This window comes from Scomber scombrus, chromosome 13 (genome assembly GCF_963691925.1).
Source record: "Scomber scombrus chromosome 13, fScoSco1.1, whole genome shotgun sequence".
In the NCBI taxonomy this organism is placed as follows: domain Eukaryota; kingdom Metazoa; phylum Chordata; class Actinopteri; order Scombriformes; family Scombridae; genus Scomber; species Scomber scombrus.
Window position 1 is genome coordinate 2,837,286 of NC_084982.1, and position 24,235 is coordinate 2,861,520.

Here is a 24,235-nt window from a genome sequence, read left to right on the forward strand (position 1 = left end):
TTATTTCCAATAATAATTCGATAATCAGATTAAATCAATTCTCCAACACACTTCATCGTGTTTTTGTGAAGAGAAAATAACCCCAAATATCAAGATAGGGGGCGCTGGTGTAAGACTTTCATTACCAGCGCAAAATTGTGTTCCTTGTGGAGCCGGAAGTCGAGTTTTCTTTACTCTTACCCGCATTCTGTGAAGACCCGCCTCCACTTTACATCTGATTGGCCTTCTCTGATATTATATTCTACCCCTCACTCCTCGTGCCGAAATCTAACCAATCTAAACAACGAAGACAACGAGTCCTAGCCAATCAGAGGCTAGTACTCCGCTGAATGCGGGTGGGGAGAAAAAAATAAGCAAGCCGGAAGAGGCGCGAAAAACAAAAAGTTTTCGTGGTAGACAGAAGAACATAAACTAACGGCTCAGCAACACAGTTGAAGGAATTAGTCGGGATTTTGATGCATTTTTGGCCTACAAGTCTTGAAAATGGACCCAACAGCGCAGTTCTTCACCAAGCTGAGGAAACTGGCGGTGACTCTGGAAACAGATACCGGGAAGCTTCAGCAGTCGTTTGAAAACCGTAACAACGACGATGACAGCGGTGAGTGACACACCGACAAACGAGCCCCGCTGTCCACCCCTGATAGACCGTCTATTAACAATTGAAATTGTAACATTGTATTAATATAATGTTCATGTTTCAGAAACAACGGCGAAAGCGATGCGAGCATATCATGAACTGAACTGTGACGTCTGGAACCTCAAGGTATGATTTCCAAACGCCAAACAAACCAGAAAATAAATGCTTATATAGTATTATATAATAAATTACCGTCAATGTAGTCGTTTATTAAAATTCTAATTTATATTAAAATCAACTCGTTGCCTAGACAGATGCAAAATAACTAATTTGAAACAACCAATTGACATTTTATAAAGTACTAATTTGACACTACGAGGCTTGTTATTTGCAGTGTTGGGAAGGTTACTTTGGAAATGTAATAGGTTACAGATTACTAGTTACCCTACTTAAAATGTAAGTAATGTAACCATTTCGATTACTTAATCAGAGTAATGTAACTTATTACATGTGATGACCTTTCTAATTTTCTAACTAATGTTTTCAGCTGTTAGGGTAAATGTACCCATTAAGCCCACAGAAATCTACATTGAGGTGTTTTTCATGGATACTGACATGATTTACAAGGGAGATCATTTCTTATAAAGCAAGATTTATCTCTCATTTGAAAATGTATTCATTAGTTCATGTAGATTTTGGAATATAAAATACATTTTGATGGAATTTGATGGAAAAAGTCAAATGTCTGGCATGGGTTTAATTGGTACCGCGACACCATTTAAGCCCATGTGTGCTCCAAATAAGCCCACGTCATGATTTATTTACAACATATATTTTTTTAATTGTTTTCAAAGAATTGAAAACGGCGATATATGTATTCAGTAATATGTTTAATATTTAAAAATTAGGAAAAAACCTTTCTCAGTTACTAACAGATAACAGTTACATTTATTTTGTAATTAAATTGCATAACATTGTTACATGTAACTGTACTTGTCATCAACACTGGCCTGATCCTCATACAGGCACAGGTGCAGGATCAGCTGGCTCAGCAGAAAGCAAAGGAGAACGAGGTGAGCAGCTTTATTAAGGCCAGCAGGGTGATGGAGAAGAGGGTCACCGACGACATCCAGAGACTTAAGGAACACTGGGAAAAATACGGCTACCAGGCTCCGAGAGACACCCAGAGACCAGACAGTGAGTAATGACTACATGTATCTCTGGGAGTCAAACACTGTGGACTTTTATTAGTGTATCTGTTTCATGTTATTTTCTCTGTATAGTTATATTTATGTACACAGTGTCTACTCTATTATTGGTATCATTGGTATTTACTTGAGACATACTGCAGTACAAAGTGTCTGCTGTATTGTTGATCTATTCACTAAAGGAAACAAGGTGCATTCCAATTGTTCTTTTATTAAAACTGCTTCTTACACAGAAGACAAAAATCAGGAGTTAAAGGCGGAAGACGAAGAAGCGGATGAGAATGAAAACAAGTCAGCAGGAGAAGAAGAGGAAAGCCAGGAGAAGTCTGAAGCGAGCCATTCTTCTGCGGGACCACCAGCCCCCGCTGACTTGCTGCGAACCCCACAGCTCTCTGACTTCGGCCTGTCTGAGATGCAGCTGAAGAGAAACCTGGCTGGGGGAGAGTGGTGCGCCGAAGTGCCACCTATGCCTGAGCTGAGCCTCGCAAAACCCTCACTCAACACCCCGGAGATGCCACCCATGCCCATAACTCCCAAATGTGCTCTGAGGATGGATGAGGATGAGCTGCAACCACCACAAATGCATGACTTTGGCATTTCTGAGCACACCATGTGTTTGAACAATGACTTCACCATGGACTTGTTCAGGAAGAACATCAAGAAGCCCGAGCGGTACAGAATAATGACCATTACTTAATGTGTACAGTATATACAACCTTTATAGATCTCTGTTGGCAACATGCACTATTTGCAACAGTACTGCTAGAGCTGTTTTTAGAGTCTTTAGTGTCTTTAGTCACTGCTTCTTGCTCCTGTATTCATGTCCTCTGCCTTCCTCAACAGACCACCACAGGACCTCCCAGTACCACCAGTGAACTCTCTGATAGAGAGTTTGAAGGCAAATGGTATGAAACTGTTAGCAGTTTATACCTTGTTTCTTACAGGTCATCCTTGAATTTAACATTTCCCTAATAGCTGTAATAGGAAAGTATTTTTTATAAACAGTTCCATCTTACCTGTTAATTTGGGAGTCATATATAGGAGTGGGTATCCTTCTAAATTTTTCAATAATGATGTCAATATAATTTTTTTTAAATCTGCAAAATTGTGATTTAAATGAGGAGCTACTTGTACAAACTGTAGATCCCACCACATTGTTCTCATTCACTTTAGGAAACAACTTGGACTCTCCAGAGCTGCCAGTGTTTTCTACCCCGGGGTTCAAGATCAAAAAGCCAAACGGTCACTGCACCCCATCTGCACAGGGGAACGCTGATCCAGAATCCCCTGGTTGCCCGAGCAATCAGCCCACCACCCCCGAGGTCCCGGAATTTAAAACTCCATACGTTAACCGTCTGCTCAGCAGCAAAAAGGTAAAACTTATTTGAGCGTAAAATGTTTAACTTCAGTATTTTTTAGATTCCTCTTTTACCATAATAACATTGTGATCCAAATGTCTTCACTTCTCCATTTAAACTTGTTGAACCACAGAATTGTTGCTCATTGTTGCATATGTATCACAGAGCGCACGACAGCCCGAGCCTATCAAAATGCAAGTTGATGATGACAGCCACACCTTTGAACTTCCAACTCATAACACAGCAGCCGGCTCCAAGCGCAAGTGGGAATACGATGTCCCAGAGTGTTCCGTCTTAGATGTGGAGGACAAGCAGATGCTGGAGATGCCTAATCTTGAGTCTATTTTGGGAAACTCTTTACAAAGTGTAAGCAGGAAAAGCACCGTTGGTGAAATTTCAACATTACAAAATGAACTATACTTTAGAACTGTTAGCAGCATGGCTGTATGGATGGACATGTCGGGCTGCCAGTCGACGTTCCACCACTTAAGATTAGACTGAGATATGTCAACAACCATTAGATGGATTGTTAAAAGTTCACTAGAGTTTGGCAAGGAGTTATAAAAATTCCTCACCTTAATATGGAATAACAAATCACTTGCTCATATGGAGTTTACAAATATACATGTTGACTAAGACTCTAAACACCAGCAGTGTTGAAACCCTATTGTCTTATCTTTCTGTTTTTAGATAGATTATAATAATCTATAGATGGAAACATTGCCCTAAAATGGCAAAAATCAATTCTATATTTCACATTTTGGAAAGAAATCAGCTCAACAAAGCGTACACAACAGCAACTCAGAATTGCAACACACAGGATTTCTATGTGCCAGTTTATAAATAAATGTATCACAAGGTAATTATACAAAATGTACTGTATTATACTTGTCCCACAGCTGGTCAGTAATGAGGGGCCAATAAGCTGGAATTAATCATGATTGTTGTTGAATTCTGTACAGTGAAAAAAAGATAAAATTGAGGCCATAGAAGGGCATCCTTTGGTGGATGTACACATTTGGTGACATTAGAAAAAGGCTGTGGTTAAGTTAAGATGTTGTCTGGAGAACAAGGAACAGACCCTTTGATGGTTTACTATTACTGTTTGCTCCTGTACAACAGAGACTGTGTTGCAGGTCTGATCTAATTGTTTGCCCTCATACCTGTCTTCCTGTTTGCTTCTAGAGAAGTGCCAAAAAGTTTAGTGAATATGAAAAAGATCCCACTGTCAACCGTCTGGAGCTGGACCGACCCACTCAGCAGTTTATTTTGGGGACACCTCGCATCAGGGGGGACTACTTAGAGCCCAGTACCCCAGAGAGGCCAGACCTCAGCTCTGTTACACAGGACATCTGTAAAGTAAGTCTGGTTTTTCCATTGAATAGCACATCTTTCCACTGAAAAGACTTTTGGACCATAAGTTTTTAGGTTTAAATTTATTTTCGTGCCATTACAAGCAGGCTTTGGTCTAATTTTCTTGCCATGACAAATAAACTTGACACAGGAATCAAATGGCTTTTATTTTTTAATAAATGAAAATGTGTTAAATTCCTGGCTTTCAAAATGAATGAAAAACTGAAAATAATGATATCTAAGCAAGCATACACGACTTCTTATACAGAATGTCATAGACACATTTCTAACCATCCTCTGCACTACATTACATATATATTAGGGGTTAATATGAAATATATTCATAATCTGCTTTTTAACTTATGATTTCTCTTTTATTTTGTAGCTTGTGTCCCAAGCTCATTTGAAGAAAGCTGCCATGGAGGAAAAAGAAAAAAACAGGTGAATTAACTCCAAGAATAACACCTTTCCCTTTTAGTCCCCTCATTAAAAATTTATAATCAGTATATTTATTTTCTCCTGTGGGTTCCCGTAAGTGGAGGCAGGTGTTTCACCAGAATGAATGACGATGTAGTAGAACTCAGTTGCAGTAATATACAATATGTCTACATAGGTTTTAATAGTTAATAAATACTGTACAATAAAAAATGCTAAATGTTATAAACCATTGCTCATGTGCTTATAAATGTTAAATATGAGGAGTTAGAGTAAAGTATTACCAGATTTTTAAAGAATCTTCCCCCTAAAGTTGCAGACCAGTAAACAGCTTCTGAGTTGTAGAAAAGAATATTAATTAAAGATGTTGAGGGAACATTTGTCTCGTCTGTTTGGATGATTTATGTATTCACTTCTTTCTACCTCGTTGCTTGTTGTTTTATTTATGATAATAGTGGTGCCTGTTGTTTTTTGTTTTTTAACACATTTGTATTTTAACCGTCTTTCCATTTAGTCCTCTCCCCACAGTTGTGACTGTGTCTCCGGTGTCAGAGGGCGAGTTTCAGAGTTTACCGAGCTACATGAGGCAGATGACTCTGCACAACCTCAACCAGGCTGTTCACAACATCAATAAATTCATGGCAGGGTGTCGAGGTCAGTAATGAAGAATTTTGACTGGAGCTTGTGGGGTTTAGTGGGGGGTGACACTTGAGAGTGTGAGTGGCTCTTGGAGTGAAGTAAGGAATTAGTTTATAGTTTAATTATTTACAACTGCAATTACTGATTGTTGCAACCAAAGAACTTCTGTTTTATTATTTTTTGGCATTTAATAAAAAGGCTTCATCACAGTTGCCAATTTTTATTTTTTGTTGACAGGCTAATCAGTAAATGGACTACCTGTTGCTGCTCTAGTAATATTAAAGATGAGCTATGATTGGGATTAAGATTTTCCTCTTTGGTTGATCAATCAAGATATTGTTCACATATCTTATTTATGTGTGTAAAGGTCACAGGATTGTCAAAAATCCTCTCATACATTCATTTGCTATAGGATACATCAGAAATTCATGTTGGATGTCAGAGTGAGAGACTGAGAACTGTTTGGACTTGTAGCTGCTGTCTAATGCATCCAATCTGTGTCTGTGCTGTGGTGCCCTCTGCAGGAGAAAAAACCCAGTTTCAGATGGAGGAGCTGAGGACGATTACCAATGTTGGAACCAAGACCCCTGTATACATCCTCTGTCTTAGCGAGCTCAACAGGCTGGATCATATTGGAGAGTCGGCGTACAAACTGAACTTACACAACTGAAGGTGTCCTGGATACATCACACTTTCTGTGACTGAGATGTAGTCTCAACCCCACTTGCAAAAACCTGCTTGTACTTTCATCTTGTAGCTAAAGAGACACTGGACTCTGACAATCTCTCACACTTCACTACAAGAGAACTGCAGCTAATTAAATTCACACCAATATGTACAACTACAGGTATGATGACATCTAGAGGGTCTAGACTGTAAATAGTTCTTATGCATGACTGGTAAGTAATTTGCACTTTTGTAGATTTGTTATGGATTCAAACTGACTTGTAGTCAGCATATTTTACTACACATACAGTATAACATGCCTCTCTGAAAACTATTGTGATTTAATTATTCTTTATAAAGAGCAAAAGTATAACAAAACGTCAAGCTGATGATGGGTAAAAGATAACATAGGTAAACATGAACTCCAAGTGTATGATCTCAACTCAAGTCCACAGCCTGAATAATTAAGGCCAAAAAAAAAAAGAAAAAAGTAGAGTCTGTTGTCACTCAGTAGTCCCAGATTCCCACCATTGCTCAGATGTAATAAAAGCCTTGCAGTGACTAGAGGGGACGCTGGCCGTCAGATGTGTGCATTAAAAATTCTTTCAAGAGTTTGAAGCTGCAGATGAGCCCTGCCACAGCTCAGCTTAACACAGTATAAACACATAGTCAGGCACAATATAATAAAACTATGTATTATTATATGGCAAAAACACACTAAGAAAAACTTGCAAACTTGTAGTATATATCAAAGTATTTGTAGTAGAGCTTTGCAAAAAAAATGTCATGACAAAATAGGAAGATTCATTTGATAAGGAAGATCATATGATATGAAGAAAAGCTCCAGAACAGCTACTTAATGGATGTTTTTAGATTGTTTTGTTGACCACTGTTATGATGTAGTGCATTATTGTGATTTCCCCCCACTGGCAATTAGGGTCCTAAGCCATGAAAAACAACCCCAGACCAAAAGCACACAGAAGTTTATAGACAGCTGGTGTCCACATACTTTTGGCCATTTAATGTGAGTCAGATGTAGTCTTTTTAATGTGAGCATATGGTTGCAGAAAGGGAACATGATAAATAAAACGATGACATTCATCCCTCCATTATCTTCAAAGCTTAGTTTTTGTTCAGGATCAGGAGAACCACACTGGTGTAAAGACCGACAGAATCATTTATCTGCACTGAATGAAAGCCAGATGTTATATTTCCCAATTATTTATTTCTAAAGAACAGCTACAAAACAGCTGGCGCTCTAGCATGGTGACATTTTAATCAATCACACTATGTGATCGCACTGAGCTGGTCAGTGAGTAACAGCATCAAGGGAAGGCATCGTGGACGACTAATTAAGCTAATACATTTTTTGGGATTTCCCCCAATATTTGGTCAGATTTTTCTATCATTTCAGACCTTTTAGCTTTGTTTCAGCGCAGCGGCGTGAGTGAGAGATCGAATGTCAGTGACGTCATGGCGTGCTGGTGCAATTAGATCGTTGAACGCAAACGACCGATGATGACGGTGCTACCGTTTTTTTCTTTTTTTTCCCTTTCACCGACTGGCTCTGTCGGCCACCATTTTGGGAGTCAAAACACCCAACATATAATAGCGCACACCTCCACGCTTCTCCGTGGCCTTACTATGGTGCACACATGTGTGGTGGCCGGCTGTAGGAATAGAAGGACGCCCGGCACCACTTTATCTTTTTACCGTTTCCCCCGGGACCCTGAGAGGAAGCAGCGCTGGATAGCTGCTGTGAACCGGGAGGGCTGGGTGCCCAACGACGGCAGTCGCCTGTGTAGTACTCATTTCATTTCAGGTATGATTGCAGTACAACTCACTACAGCAAAAAGTACCACAGTTAGTTTTCACACAGCCGGTATTTCTGTCGCTGGAATTATACAGAGAGATAAATCCCGTGAAAGTTGCAGTGCATTTTCTTTAGTTTCACTTTTTGTGGTTTGATTAAATTGGGCGCTAGTGAGTCCAGTGTTATATTTGGCGTCACTTTAATTTCCGTGCTATCACTAGGCCTGTATAGTTAGTTCCTTATCAATTAATCTATTATTTTTGGTTCGACAATAATTATCTCTTTCAATTAGTCTACCCATGTTATTATCACATTTCAATAATATTTAGGCTGTTTATTATGATGTGTGCCAATTCTGTTTTTCTATAGAATAAGAGGACTTGTGTTATTTATTACATCTATTTCTCTTGTGTCTGCATATTTTCAGTATTGTTTTCTATTGCGGATGTAAAGTTTTTGTTAAAAGACAAATATTTGGATTATTACATCCACGTCCATGAATCACAGCTTTTTTCTCAGGTTGGTACATTAAGTGTCACATACTAAATGTTAGTATACTGTAATTCATAATATTAAGAATTTGCCTGTTAGTGAAGAAAATACTTTGGCTTTGCAGCAATGTAGTTTTGGGTCCTGAACCAACACTCAAAATCAGTTACCCTTTCAGCTCTTATCAAACTGTTCACTTTGCTCTTTTTGGGTGTGACTATGTACCAGCTTAGGTGAGGAGAAACATGGCTGCTTGTCCAGTACAATTTGGTCTCATTAACCCAACTGACCAAGGTAGTGTTTCATTGGTGAAAGTGCTGTACACAGAAATATCAATTTGTCTATTTTTTTTTTCCCCATTGCCTTTCTTTTTACCACATCTTCTCTTTCCGCATGCAGGTAAACAGGTGAAGAACCCCCGTTCCCCAGATTATGTCCCTTCTGTGTTCACGACAGCTCCCTTGTCCCCGGAGATGAAGGAGCCAGGTGCCTTAGAGATCCTGGACAAGCAGGAAGCGCGAGTGGAGGCAGCCAATGCCTTGTTGTTCCTGCAGGGTCAGGGCAGGTCGGTGGTGGGAGAGCGGGGTCAGGCTGAGCATCCCACAGAGAGGGAACAGGAGGCCATTGTAGAGGAAAGTGCCTCCTCTTCCCTCAGCACTGATGAAGATGATGACGATGATGATGAATCTGTGAGTGACAGTAAGAAAGGAAAGTTCGCTCAGACGTCGGATGCACAGATTAACTTTGATGACATCCTGAAAGCGTTGAAGAAGGAGAACCAGACTCTCAGGGAGTCTGTGGAGAAAATGTCCCTCTCTGAGAACTCCTTGAGGAACGATGCAGAGAAGGTGAAGTTTTACACCGGTTTACCCAACTATTTTGTTTTAGAGACAGTCATGTGGCTTCTGGCACCTCATATGGACGGTATCAAGAACATGAAGCTCTCCAAGTTCCAGCAGCTTCTGCTAACACTGATGCGACTCCGTCTGGACCTCCGCAACCAAGACCTGGCCTACCGCTTTGGCGTCAAAGTCGGCACGGTAACCAGAACAGTGCACCGGATGGTCAACATCATGTCCTCCACTCTGGTGCCCACAGCTGTCTTCTGGCCCTCCAGAGCAGAGCTGCGGAAAAACCTGCCGGCGGCACTGCGTTCCTCCTACCCTGACTGCGCGGTCATCATAGACTGTTTCATGGTGCCTTTTGAGGAGCCAGTTTCCCGGGGCAACAACCAGCAGCAACAGCAGGTGGTGGGGACAAGTTGTAATGTGTTAAAGTATCTGATCGGTGTGGCTCCGCAGGGTGTCGTCACCTTCGTCTCAAGAGGCGTGCTGGGGAACGTCAGCGACAAGAGCCTGGCTGAGGGCTGCGGATTCCTGTGCAAGCTCCTGCCGGGTGATGTCGTCCTGGCGAATCGAAATCTCGACATCGCCGATTCCGTGGCTGCCCGAGGAGCCCTGTTCAAAATCGCCGGCATCCACCAAGGAGAAGTGTACGGGAGCTCAGAGAGTTCACCACTGACTAATGCTTCCTCTGAGACACTGAGTGTGCAGACACATGTGGAGAGGGTGATCTCCATGGTGAAGCAGAGGTACGCCATGCTTACAGGCCCCGTGGAGAGCCCCTTCACAACGGCCTCTGAGCGCACGTCGAACCTCTCAACCTTTGATAAGATTGTGCAAGTTGCCTGTGCCTTAAACAACCTGTGCATCTCTGCTGCTCCACTAGAGTGATTCATACAGAAATGCCTAGTCTTCCTTAATGCTAGTCAGGCACTTAAGTTCCCTTTACTGCTTTGGACCTTATTCCATGTTCTCCCACTACACCCTTGTGTCAACACTACAGAACATTGCTTCATACTATATCCACTTTGATTTACTCAGTCAGTGTATGTGATTCCTTGTTAGTTAGGATAGATCATACTTAGGAATACAAATACGTCTCCCAAAGCCAGGAACCACACTGCAAAGAGTGATGTCATGAAGTTATGCAACTCAACTAAATGAGGATTTTTGTCTTGCATTTGGGTTTAGAATGACAGTAACGTGAGCAGAAACCTACCTGAAACTCATTGTCGTTAGCCATTTGTAAATACCGAGTTATACAAGATGCCGTGTGGGTGATGTGGGCAAAATGTTCCCACTAATCCTATTTTTCATTCCCACAAATCCCACGAATCACTGATTCCTCCCTCTATTGTATAGAGGTGGTTTGTTGGTGAAGCCAGCTGTTTGCCTATTCTGTGCTTGTAACACGGAAAAACAAGAACAATACCTTAATTTCGAAAAAAGAAATAACGGGACGAGAACAGCCCGCACAGTAATACAGCTCTCAGATATGAGTCCTGCTTGTTCACCATGCAGGGATACAAACATACCCTGGTTAATGAGGGTTGTGATAGATTACTGGGTGAAAACTAACCTTTTTTTTGGCACACATTTTGCTAGCCAACTAAATTTTTGTGCCCGAGTCGAGTATTGATTTATCTGTCGTTATCTCTGGCCTCATTGAGAAACAGTTCATTTCCAGGATTTTTGACAATACTTTTCTTTCTTGGAATGGTCCACTTTAACATGTCTACTGGTATTGATGGTTTTTACACAAATTGCACAGCCTTCCCTTCATGGACTTTCTACTATTGGTTGGTCAAATAACTGGAATGGACCAAATAGAGAAATATTTTCGTGACAGGTCAGGGTGATCTAGGATACAGTGTGTAGGACTGTTAGACCAGGCCAACACTTGACCACTCAGTGGTTCCAACCTCAGCTGTATGAAAAAAAAAATGATGTCAATATTCACTACATCACTATAGTGTTTAAGGTTATGCAGGTTACATTTTTAAAAGTATTGGAGTAAAGCGTTTCAACAAACATTTAAGTCTTCTAATTTAATAGAAAGCTTGAGATTTTCTCAAAGATCGTTTTGTTGAGGAGGATAAACCGTTATTTCCCATGTATCCAACCCAACTTTACATAAGTATCCGTCACTCTTCAGGGCAAACTCATTAAATACAGCTCAATAAATATGTTCCTTACAGTCATACTGAATCAAAGGATTTTTTTCACTACCCAAAGGCAACCGGTGTTCCCCTCCGAGTTTCTTTTCTCCACAGCGTTATTTGACGAGGTTTAATTAACACCTTGTTCTGCTGAGCACAATGTCATCTTCAGTAGAATGCACATTTAATTCGTGACAAATGAATTCTCTTTTGCCTTTTAGGCCCTCCAACGTGTTCTGTGTTTGCTTTAATCGATTAGAATTCTCAAACGGATATCTGTGTTTGTTACAGTACGAGGCTAGAGGCTACTTTTTCCAAGATGTTTAGGTTACTCCGCTAAAGAAATTATTTTTAAAAAATGTTTTTAATAGTTTGTCAAATAACCTGAAAAAATTGTTTTGATATCTGTTTTAGGGAGAAAAAGGATCTCATGATTATTTCAGATTTATTAGCATTACAAGACTGTGCTTTCTTGAAATGCCTCTTTGGTTGTCCTCCATTGCTGGTGCCTTAGTTTGTAAAGCTGGTACTGCTGTTACAAATCAGCCTGTGTTTTTCTACAGATATTTATTTTTGCGTCATACAGTATGCTTTAGACCCTTCTGTGGTTGGCTAAACGTGTATGTGTACATAATTAACACTCTAGTGTGAAGCATCTTTTTATTTGAGGTTTTTATTCCTCAGCATTATTCACCTACCTGTGTATGTTTACAGTAAAAAAAAACATAAAAAAAAACGTTCCTACTCCTTTTTTATGTTTTATAATATTTCCCCTTCTAGCATTTAACCTGTATAAATTTCCAAATGGTGTTATTATACGTCGATTATAACTTATTTTCACGTATTCTCAGAAGTCGTGTGGGATTATACATTACAGCGGCGGTTCTTGTGCTTTGGCTCAAGGGCCCGAAATTAATAGCGAACCTGTTTCTTAGAGGTTTCCACATGTTAAGTAGCTTACTAATCGGAGACTTAACCGGGCTCGGCTCTGGTGTCGAGCTTTAAAAGGTGTTGCTTTTGTATGCAGTGTTGGGTTCAGACAGGCATGCTACGGTAGCACAAAGTGGGATGTGCCTTCTTTTCCTCTGGCCCCTGGATGTCCACGTTCATGCATGGCTGTGTGTCTTCTTTTTTTTTTTTTTTACCGGTTATATTTTTCATGAGGTTATAATGTCTGCCATTGGGGTTCCTCAAGCACATATTTTCTTTATTCTTGAATATTTTGCTGGTGAGGTGACATTCTCCTTCTTATTCAACCGTGGTGGTTATTACTGCCTTTTGTTAACAACCCAGTTTGTCGTTGGGTTGATGGAAATATTTATAAAGAGATAATTGATGACCTGAAGTAGTTTTTATCTTCAGGAGTGCTTGTTCTTTATTGGATAGCAGACATGCTTCCCTTAAGATACAATTGCTTTGAATGACAACGCTGATAACTGTAAATTGATCTTCTTTGTTAACCCTAACCCTAAAACTCTGTAACCCTACCACCCTAACCCTAAAACCCTAACTCTATAGCCTTATAACCCTGCCATCCTAACCACTTACCCTATTACCCTAACCCTACCACCCTAACCTTTTAGTCTGCTGAGTTTCTGCTTTAAACCCCAGTTTGGAGGTGGGACCAGTGTTTTCCTAGGAACTGCTGCTGATTCTGAAAACATTAAACACAACACTTCCTGTGTACTAAAGGAAAGGATTCCAAGTAAAAGCTGCCAGATATCTGTGTTAAGAATAGTAAATGGAAAACCCTTTTTTGAAATGAATGCTGGTTGGATCTGTATTGTGTAGGTAAAATACAGTTTCCCACAGGTAGAGTGACGCTGATGATATTTACACAAAAAGATGATTGATGGTTCACTTTTTATATTAACTTCAAGGTTCAAATTAAACTGGTCAATGGATCCATGGGTTTTTGTGAACCTGATATTTTGTCTAGCCAACGTATATGCGTCTCTTCTCACACCTCCACGTACACGTCTTTTGTCATGCTTTCATTGTTCTGTGTGCATGTGCTTCCATGATGTATAAAGGTTTCAATTTGTTTCGGTCAGTCTGTCTTCATTATTGCCTCTGTGACTGAAAAATTTAAGTCTGGGAAATGCAACAGCCTTTTGATGCTTCCTCAATACTTTGCATACAGGTATTTAAGTTTCCTTGTGTGTGTGTGTGTGTTTTGTCCCCTGTTTTGACTGTGTACTTGACAACTTGAGTAGTGATAATATAGTAAAGGCATTTATTTGCTTTTACTCTGATTCATACTTTGCTTTCATTGCTCATCTGTAAAGATTCCGTCCAAGACTGGATTGGAGTGACTGAGTAATGCCCTGATATTTTTTCATTTATCACAGAGAGAAATGCATTGGAGGAAGCCCCGCCTAGAATATGTGCGGTCAAAGAGTAGAGAAAAGTAAGAAGTCTCACTCTTGTTCCTATTTAAATCCCCTATGTGTAGAATTTGTCATTTGCTTACTTTGGCGCCTCCCAGTGGCACCATCAAGAAAAACATTGGAAAAACATGTAATTAGAATTATTTGAAGGGTTGCAAAAAACTCAAAAACGTTTGTTTTGCGTGTTATAATCAGGGCTTCCTCTTGTAAATGTAAGTTATGTCCTGATTATACATTTGACTCTTTTCCAGTCACGTTTAATAAAAGGTGGACAACTTTTATAAAAAAACAACTTTTTTTTAGTGTCCCTTTTGGCTATAATTCAGTTTGTATAATAGTTGAAATAATTTGAGAAGTGCATGCTGTGGAAATGCTCATCATTTAAGCGACCTTAAGATAGTTTAAGTTCCTACACAACAATAACAACAATTAACTGAATTTTAAAGGTTTGACATTACACATTTTATTTTATTTTAAAGATATTTGAAAGACAAACTCGACGTAGCTTATCATCTACCGAGCCTGTGTGCTGATATCAATTTCAACATGACTGTCCAGTTAGTTCTTTTTTTTTTTTCCTACCACAAATCAAAATCTACCTCTCCACTCAAACCAAAAAAAAAGCTGCGGAGTGAATCGTGTCCACGATAGACGATCTTTGCCTCGTGCTGACGTGCGTCGGTCCGTCACGTGACCTGAGGAATGTTAACAATGCAGCGAGTGTCCAACTTTGTGCTGCATTTCTGAGTCTGCCTGGAGGCTGGGGAGAAAATGGAGGCTCATTTCATCATATTTACCCAGTTCCTCCGTCTAACACTGAGCTCCTGAGCTCCGTTAACGCGCTCCACCGCCGCTAAAACGGACTTTAAAAGTTGTCGCTTGACGGGATTTACTCTTCCAGCCGGAGTTATTCTTGCTACTTCTCTCACATGGTAAGTTGAGAGTTCCTTTTTTTTTGGGGAGGGGAGTGGTGGTGGAACTTATTTCCACGACTTGTTGCTGAGGGGAAAGTTCCGTTTCGGGTGTGTGTGTGTGTGTGTGTTAAACCCGTTTTTTAAACATTTCAACGGTCAATTCTTCCTTGCATAGAAAGGTTGTGTTGCTGCTGTAAGCCCCCCCACCTCCTCCCCTTCCCAAAGCCCCCAGCTTGGGATGCATTGAGAAGGCCACAGGACGTTAAAACAGGGGTTTCCAAACTTTTTCATGGCCGGGGGCCCCAAGGCAGAGAATGGAAACTACACTGTCGCGATTTTGTTCAACTTTGGTTAAACTTCTAATCAAAATAGTCCTTTTTAATACTTTGATCTCCCTGTGCTAATTTCTAATAGTTGCAGTTATGCTGGAGATGTTTTTTGCTCGGGACCCCCCTCAGGGATCTCTAAGGAGCACTTACTCCATGTTGGGGGCCACTGAGTTTACAATAAAGGGGATATAGAAGTTAGTGTTAGTGTTAATTTCAATGTTTTAATGGCATTTCTAGAGAATGACTGCATGCACTACTCTGTAATAACTATATAGCTGTGATATATGCTGTAAAGACACACAAAAGTCTCACAATTAACCTCAAAGTTATTGGATTGTTGTTTTTGTTTTTTTACCTCTCCTTAGACAACAAAAGGTGGAAATAGTATCAGTCTGTTGGGGTCCAAAAAAGAGTGAAAAATAAGGAATAACTGCCCAGAATGAATGTAAGTGATTTGTTTAGAATTTGCCATTTTCTCTCTATTGTAAGGCTGAAGGCCTGAATAGTTTGGCTTTGATGCAACCATGTGTTTCATTCAGGTGTGCCACTACTACTCCATACACATGCTTTCTGTCTGACACATGCTTTTACTACATTAAAGTGCCAGTGGTTGTTGGTCTTATCAGTTCAGGTGTTTGATTTGTAATGAAATCACCTGGCAGGAGGAAACCCCCCTCCTCTACATGCACAGCTCAGCAGGCCCCAGTTATGCAAACCCCTTCACAACACGACACAACTTTTATTTAGACACTTTATTGTTCCTGCCTGTTTGTTCCCCAAGGCGGCAGGGGTCACTTCTTCTTTTTTTTTTGTTGTTGTTGCAACAATTAGGCCCTTTATTCTTATATGGCTGTGTGGGTGCAACAGTGTGTCGTCAGGTATAGGGCCACAGCTGGATTGAATTCTGTCAGGCAACGCGGAGGCATCTGTCAGGGAAGAACCGCAGGGATGTGGGAAATCACCACCGGACTACAAACAGATGTTGGCTGTGTCCATTTGAGCTTTGTTGTGTGCTTTATTGTACAGAAGCAGGTAAGCAGGCCTCACTACTGAGAGTAAAACGACATCCTGGGTGGCAAAATAGTGAAGGGGCTTTAGGATGAGGCGGCCACTTGATGTAAACTCTCTGGTTTTAGTGTTTGTGCTTGGTGTGTGTTACTGTAGATCAGGAGGATGTTGGTGAGTCCCTTTTTAAAGGCCTTCAGGTTTCTAATTTTGAACCTGACATCTCTGTTAACCTCCATTGTGATCACAGTTTCTACAAGTGTTCTACACATATCACAAACTGAAAGACGTTGAAATGATCTTACATACCACTCAAGCTTTCATTTTCACTTTCAAGCTCATATTTCTCTCTTACTGTCACACACTCAGCTCTGTAACTTTCCCTTAACTGTTTCTCTTTGTACACACATGACATTTGGTAAATGGTAAATGGACTGTACTTTATATAGAGCTTTCTAGTCTTTTGGACCACTCAAAGCGCTTTTACACTACACGTCTCATTCACCCATTCACACACATTCATACATTGATGACAGGGGTTTCAACTTGCTCATCAGGAGGGAGACTAACTATTCACACACATTCATACATTGATGACAGGGGTTTCAACTTGCTCATCAAGAGGGACACTAACTATTCACACACATTCACACATTGTGGACTCAGCAACAGGAGCAATTTTTGGGTTAAGTGTCTTGCCCGAGGACACATTGACATGTAGACCGGAGGAGCCGGGAATCGAACTGTCAATCTTCCAATTGGCGGACGACCGCTGTACCTCCTGAGCCTTGAAAGACACACTCCTGGCCAATAGCGTTTCCCTCATCTCAGCTGTCTGTCACTCCAGTAGGTTAAACCGGCGATGTAGCTGCCATATCTGATATCCTGTCTTTTCCACCTTCCCAGTCATTTCCACAAACACAGGAGGGACACTAGACTACAGATTCTATCACATTTATCCATCAAGGTTGAGATTGTTCAGGCAGCTCAGATTGAGCATGTCCACCAGATATTGGTACTGAGCATGTCTTAAAACACAGATTTCTGTAGAGATAGAAGAGAGACCCGTCCATCGATAGTTGTTCTGATACCTACAACAAAACAATCTCCCTCTACGCATGTACATGGTAGAACTTTTGGGTCCACATGTGCTTATTCACCAAGCTCACATTACATTGAACTTTTTCTAGCTAAGGGGTGTCAGAAACTGTAGTGTGTTTGGCGTTTTCTTTCATCTAGTGGTCTTTATTAGAACTGCAGAACCTCAATATGGCTTCAACATCGAAATGGGATCAAAGATATTAAACTAAATGACACATCGGGGTGGACATATTTGCAGCCGTGTGCATATTTTGTGAGATTTTTCTTGAGTGTTGGCCAGTCCAGGGTCAGAGGTTAAAATTCATGGGTCAGGTCAAAGCAGAGGACATGTTCAGGTATGTATCGATGGAGGTTAGGTGTCAGCATGGAGGTATTTGTGGTCGTGGTTAGCAGCAGAGCGCCAAATTTACACCTTTTTTATTGGTAATTGTTGAAGCATCAACCTCCCCTGCACACTCCTAATTCCTGTTCCCAGACAGAGAACATGTCATATACTTTTTTTAGGAGGGGTGGGGTGGTGGTGGTGGTGGTGGTGGTAGGTGGGGGTGGGTTATTTTTGGTCAGCATAGACTGTCCCATGATTCAAACGGTGGTATGAGTTTACTTGTAGTTACTTGTGGAATGGAATGCTCGCCGGTCGGACGTGGCGCCTAAAGCATCGCAGGAATGGAGGCGAGAGATCCTAGAGATGGGGCAACATTTACGCAGCTCGACACCCTTTTTCGTCCCGCTGCCCCACCCACCCACCAACCACCAATCTGAGAAGAAGAAGAAGAAAGAAAAAAAAAAAAGAACAACAAACATGTTTTTGTCCAAGCAAAAGTTTTATCTGTACAAACAGTGAGGGCTGTGTCCTTCTTAGAAACGGCCCCAAAGGGATGGAGACAGACGGGGAGGAGGAAGAGGAGGAGGAGGTGGTGGTGGTGGTGGTGGTGGGGGGTTTGGGTGGAGAGTTCAAGGGCTTTCTTATGTTTGGCCACTCTGGTGTGAATGCCATGATCCCCCTCATGCTCATCTGATGGAAAAGTAGCTCTGGATGATGTGGTTGAGATCGGTATCCAGATATTAAGATCGGTTACACATACTTTATATCACAGTACGTCGTATGTAAAGAAAAATAAGGAGAAGAAAACGAGTGTTTCTCTGCGAGGCGTTATGTAAAAGCAACATTTTCTCATGTGGCAAACAAAAACTCTTGAATGAGTCACTCGATCCGTTTTAATCAAAGTTTAGTCAGAGTCGTCAGTTTGGACTAAACTGCTGGTTTCCACACAAATATTGGAAAACAATAACACAATATGGTTATATCATCACAATGCTATTCCACTGAAATGTGATAAATGATAGTGTTGAATATGTGCCGGCTGGCAGCGGTGAGACACACAGTCTGCTTTTCTGTCCATGGAACACATACACACACACACACACACACGCGTACGCACATCATTTTTAAAGTAGGTATTCTCTATGGAGACATGAATGAACATTTTATAGAGTTTCAGAGTGGGAGTATATATTGATTGATTGTTCAGACAACAGCTGCAATGTTGTATCATCTGTCTACACAGTGTAATCTTTATCCTCATCAGCATTAGTAACCTCAGTGATTCTCACCAAAATGCATATGTTAACTTCTCTATTCAACGGCTCCTCATTGTCTGCTCTATACCATACCTATCAATCAATCAATCAATCAATCAATCAATCAATCAATCAATCAAACCTTATTCACATACCTTTCATACAGGTGAATGTAGTTCAAAGTGCTTCACATGTTGATTGACAAGCTGATAATAAGACAGAACAAGTGACAACAAAAATGATGAAGGAACAATAAAGAACAAGTTGAGACCAATGCAAGTGAGAGAAAATAAGAATGATACAAATGTAAATAAAGATTTAGGCTCTATAATAACATTTGAAAAAAAAGAAGCAAAATTAAAGATACTTAAGATAGTTCAAATAAAAGCTAGACTAATAACTAGGTTAAAAAAAGACAAAAGAAAGAGACAAATAAAATTGATAAGAAGATAAAAGATATACAATGATAATAAGACTATAAATCATACTTAATGAAAAGCCAGACTGAACAGGTAGGTTAGACTTTGACCGATGCATCACTTTCACGTCTCACACTAACAACCAATCACATCATCAGATCGGTAGCGGTTTGTGAACTTACTCACCCACCAAAAAAAAAAAAAAAAAAAAAAATGCACCCAGGACAATTACGTTTTGATTGCTTAACAAAATTGTCAGAATAGCAGACAAGTTTTCCAACCGCAACCAAGTCAGAACCTGCCAGTGAGCGATGGTGTCTGGAAGTGTTCCGATGTTGGTAAATAACAAACCAGATTGGCATCTGGAGAGCAGACAACACCCAGCCAGCCCTTCTGTAAACCCAGGAGGATATTTGACATTAAACCAGCCTGCTGTCAGCTTCATCATCATCTGTCAACACAAAAAAAAAAAAAAAAAAAAAAAAAAAAATAGTATATAGGCTGCCTTTTATGTGTATTTGACCCTTTTTCTTCATTTAAGTTGACTCTATGAATATGTTGTTTTTAGATGGTTTCTTCATTCATAGCTAATTCTAATTATTCAAATCCCAGAGAAGTTTTAGTACACTGATGTCATTTTAGAGTTAAACTAAAATATCATACCTTCATTACATTTGAGGGATCATTATAAAAAAAAATGTGTGTTTATCTCTATATTCGAATATAATTGGCCAATATCAGTAGCAGCATCAACCCCACAAATCCAGTATGGGTCGGGCTCTAGTATATATTTTAATTAATGCAAGGTAAACGGCAGCAGGTCGGTAGCTCAGTTGTTCCTGCGTCTCGGAGAAGTTTCCACAGTTCTTCTTCTGTGGCTTTCTGGGTCTCAGCTGCTTCTGTCTCTTCATGTAATCCCAGACTGACTCCTTGATTATAGATCAGGGCTGTAACATCTGCTGCAGGACTCCTTGTTCTTCTTGTTGATGAACATCTTTATGTTCTTTATGACTCTGGTTTATTACATTTAGCATAGTACCGTATCCCACATCAAAGTATACCAATCCAGCTGTAGCATTATAGTCATGCAACGCCACATCTGTCAACGATGACGTCAAACGATGTTTAGTCACAGGTGTCCCAAAGCTCAATTCCTCGTGCATTTATAGAGTCAACTGTTGAGTGTGTGTTGTAGGGAGTAGTGACTGACTGAATGAGGGAGTTACTCTTAGTCTACCTCTAAAAGGATCTATGTCAGTGGAGAACTCGAGTGTCCGAGCACGGTGTTCTTTTCCACCCAGACATGAGTACATTCCTGTGGGAGACGGCATGGATTCCCAATTTTAGCCACGCGCAGCTCTCAGCGAGGACTGTAGGTGTTTACTGTGAATGTTTGCGTGCATCGCTCCCCTCTACTTTAATTCATCCCGGTCAGCTTAACGAATGGAGAACCCTCTCTCCCAAACACCTCGCATCTCCTAACGCTCCACCCTCCCCCCTGATGTCATGTCATGTTTCTCATCTATCCTCACGTGAAGCATCTCGACAGGAACACGTGCATTTATTACTCTGCACGTCATACCAAAAAAAAATTGCCCCGGAGGAGTAACGCCGTGGCAGAATGTGGAGCGTGTTCGTCCAGATAAGAGCGTCAGACGTTTGATCGCAGCCGAGCATCACGGGCAGGGAGAGAGGGAGGGAGGGAGGGGCCGCCGACTCGTTCTGACCCTGACCCCCAACGCTCTATCAGGAGTGTTTACCGATGACCGCGGAGGAGAAGTATGCAGTGACGGGGGTTTGACTTGTGCAACCACAGATATGCATCCATAGGGTGCTGGGAGGTGGTGGTGGTGGTGGTGGTAGTGGGGGGCAGTTTAGGGGGGGGGGGGGGGGTGGAGGTGGAGTTTTATGGCCCTTTAACATTCCTGAATTATGAATAAGTTACTTACTGGTACTGATACAGAATCTGAGTTCCAGTTCATACCTGTCCCAATCTGCTCCCACGTGATGTTTGGGATATTTACTCTCAGATCGTCTCCTGCTGGGTTTTTAAATACAAACAAAACAAGAAAACAGATAGCTCAGCATTTCTTTTTCATTCATTTACTGTTTTATTTATTTTCGTTTTTTCACATTGAGCTACATCCCTTGTATGAAAGGTGCTCTATAAATCAAGTTTATTATCATTATTATTTCCTACAAACATCATTTCTTCTTAGATAAATTAGGGTCATTCTGACATCAGGCTGGTGTCTGACTTTTTAATGGATACATGGTAACAGCTGATGATGTCATCCACCTCTAACCTGATTATACAGTAAGATGTTCCTGGTGGGATATGTTAGTTTTTGCAGTCTCTTTAGCTAATGTGACATGAATAAGCCTATTAGAATCTAATGTGAAGGGTGGCAATATTGATATATGTCAATATGTCCATGTATTATATGATAAGTCCATATATAGACATGATGATGTTGATGATTACGTTATGATATGATAAGTGGATAATGTAATAATTGTGACAGGGTTAGTTCAAAATCTCTATTAATTCTGATGTTTACATACTATTATAAGCCTGATATGCCTATATGTTGTTTTAGTATTGATAATCAATACCTATCTGATATGCATTGATAACTGGTTATGTTACCTTTCAGTTTTTACCTTATTAGAGCAGAAATGTATCAGACAATCAATATACAGTATGTACTGGTCATAAGTTTGGACACACCTTCTCATTCAAAGAAATATTGGTAAATGTATTTTTCCCCTCTTATAGTACGCTTTCTATTTCTGGTCCACTTCTACATTTTTATTATTCTAACTAAAAGCAACACTTTTTATTATGCTGAATGTAAATTGCCCGGTACTTTCTTTGATTCTACAAAAGAAAAAGAAAAAACCAAACTATGACACTATGCATGACCATAGCCTCCACCCTCTAACTCCATCCCCCTCCTCCTCCTCCTCCTCTCGCAGGCACAGATTGGCAGCATCATGGTTTGGCTCGGCGGTACCCTCGTGACCTGCTGCATTTCCTGGAATAAGCTGGAACCTGAGCCTTGAAAGCCACACCATGGAACGCCTGTAGTACCCCGCTTTCACCTTCATCCTCCAAACTCCCCCCCCACCACCACCACCACCAGCACCAGCATCAGCAGGAGTCAAAAACACAAAGAGACGCGGAAAACAAAACAAGGGGACACAGAGGAGGACTCTCACCAAATCTGTCCCTCCAATCTGCTGCTGGAGACGTTATCTATTTAGGGCAGCCAGCTTTGGGAGGGATCTTTTTTTTTTTTTTTAAGGGGTGTGAGTGCCAGATTGTGTGTGCGTGTGGGTGTTCGTGTGTGTGTGTGTGTGTTTCCCCTTTTTTGAGTAGGTGCCTGCCCTGGGCACTGAGGCCATGAGGCCCAAGACTTTCCCGGCTGCCCCGTACGTGGGCAACACACGGCAGAGGCTCCAGGAGATCAAGGAGGGCCTGAAGCAGCCGGCCAAGCTGGTGAGCCAGGCCCTGCACGGAGGCAGCTCGCGCTCCGAGGGCAGCAGAGGGGCCGACTGCAAAGGCGGGAAAGACACGGCCAGCAGGCAGCAGCAGCTCCGGCCCCCGCAGAAGTTCAACAACTATCAGAATGCTTTGCGGGAGATCCGAAAGTCGCTCATGCCCTTCGCCAACGAGTCGGGCCCGTCATCGGGGTCGGGACACCCCGCCGGCGCCGGAGAGGTTAACAGGCAGATGCTGCAGGAGCTGGTCAACGCTGGCTGTGATCAGGTGAGACACACAGAGAGAGAGAGAGAGAGCAAGAGAGAGTGTGTGTGTGTGTGAGCATGTGTTCCATTGTGCTTCCGCTGGTGTAAACCCAACTATCCCATTAATATCTCTTGTTGCAAATCTACTCTGTGGTCATTTTTGACAGAACAGATATTTTTTTCCTCCACTGGGACGATTTGTTTCACGGAATTTCTCCACAAAAACAATCTGGTTACTTTATCTAGAAACACTTTTTCCATGAACAGTAAATTGGACTAAAAAAAGAAAATATTGTGAAAAATACAATGAAAAGTAAGCCTGTTTTTGGTCATATTTGGTCATCTATTTGACCAAACAGATGATTTTTCTCCGCTGGGATGATTTACCCAGAATTTTCAGGTATTTGTTTCACTGGATTTGCCACAAAAATAATCTGGCGGAACGGCCTCGTAGCTGAGCGGTGCCACGTAGACCTGCCATGATGAACTACTTTTATCGGAGTATATATCGCCTCAGAAATATTTGTGATGAACGATATTATTGTCATTTGAAGATGATTTTATACCACTGATATGATGATAAAATAATAGCATAATAACACAAAGGGGGTGGGGATGTGCCTAATTCCACATATCCGCAACGTCTTTGGTTGGAGTCGAGCAAGGGACCTTTGTTAAATGTCACACCCATTTCTCTCTTCCTCTCTGCCCCTGAACAAAAAAGTCAGACAAATCTTTATGTCCATAAATCTGAAATACTGAAGAGTGTATTAAATATAACAACTGTTCATGACTGTACACTTAAAAAAAGAGAGCATCTGAATCTAGTTTAGTTTATTTATTCAAACATGTTAAAATAACAAAATTAATATATAGGCAGCAAAATACCATATAACCTGAATACGGTTCAACATTCTCCAGACAGCTCAGTTGGCCTCAAAACTCACTTTTTTTTATATCTGGAGTGGATTTATTTTACTGTTACAAGATCAACTGACCTGTCAGTACAAACACAAATTAGGAGCATTTCAATGGGAGTCACAGCTGATTATGTTCATTTACTATTGTCATCAATTTCTCCTGGGATTCTATGTTGTTGCTCCGTTACTGTTTGAAAGCCACTTCCCTTCCATGCGAGTATCCGCTCTGCCCCCTCTAGTCAGGAATTTAAAAAAAAAGAAGGCAGTCAAAGTGAAGTGCCATACGC

General features: G+C 41.0%; 2 protein-coding genes across 2 annotated transcripts in view; both read left to right on the top strand.

Annotated features, from left to right (window-relative positions):
• The first annotated feature begins 483 nt into the window (after positions 1 to 483).
• On the top strand, positions 484 to 6,391 carry ska3 (spindle and kinetochore associated complex subunit 3). Its single transcript, XM_062432172.1, has 11 exons — positions 484 to 598; positions 702 to 763; positions 1,603 to 1,774; positions 2,022 to 2,457; positions 2,629 to 2,690; positions 2,959 to 3,158; positions 3,309 to 3,527; positions 4,344 to 4,502; positions 4,882 to 4,937; positions 5,446 to 5,585; positions 6,095 to 6,391. Exons 1-11 carry the CDS (start codon positions 484 to 486, stop codon positions 6,238 to 6,240), a joined length of 1,767 nt encoding a protein of 588 aa, XP_062288156.1. The 3' UTR covers positions 6,241 to 6,391.
• Positions 6,392 to 14,700: 8,309 nt separating this feature from the next.
• lats2 (large tumor suppressor kinase 2) overlaps positions 14,701 to 24,235 on the top strand; it is a 29,837-nt gene continuing 20,302 nt past the window's right edge. The window contains exons 1-2 of the mRNA XM_062431246.1: positions 14,701 to 14,861; positions 22,258 to 23,050. Coding sequence (XP_062287230.1) covers positions 22,685 to 23,050 — 366 coding nt within the window. The 5' untranslated portion in view covers positions 14,701 to 14,861; positions 22,258 to 22,684. The remainder of the gene's footprint in view (positions 14,862 to 22,257; positions 23,051 to 24,235) is intronic.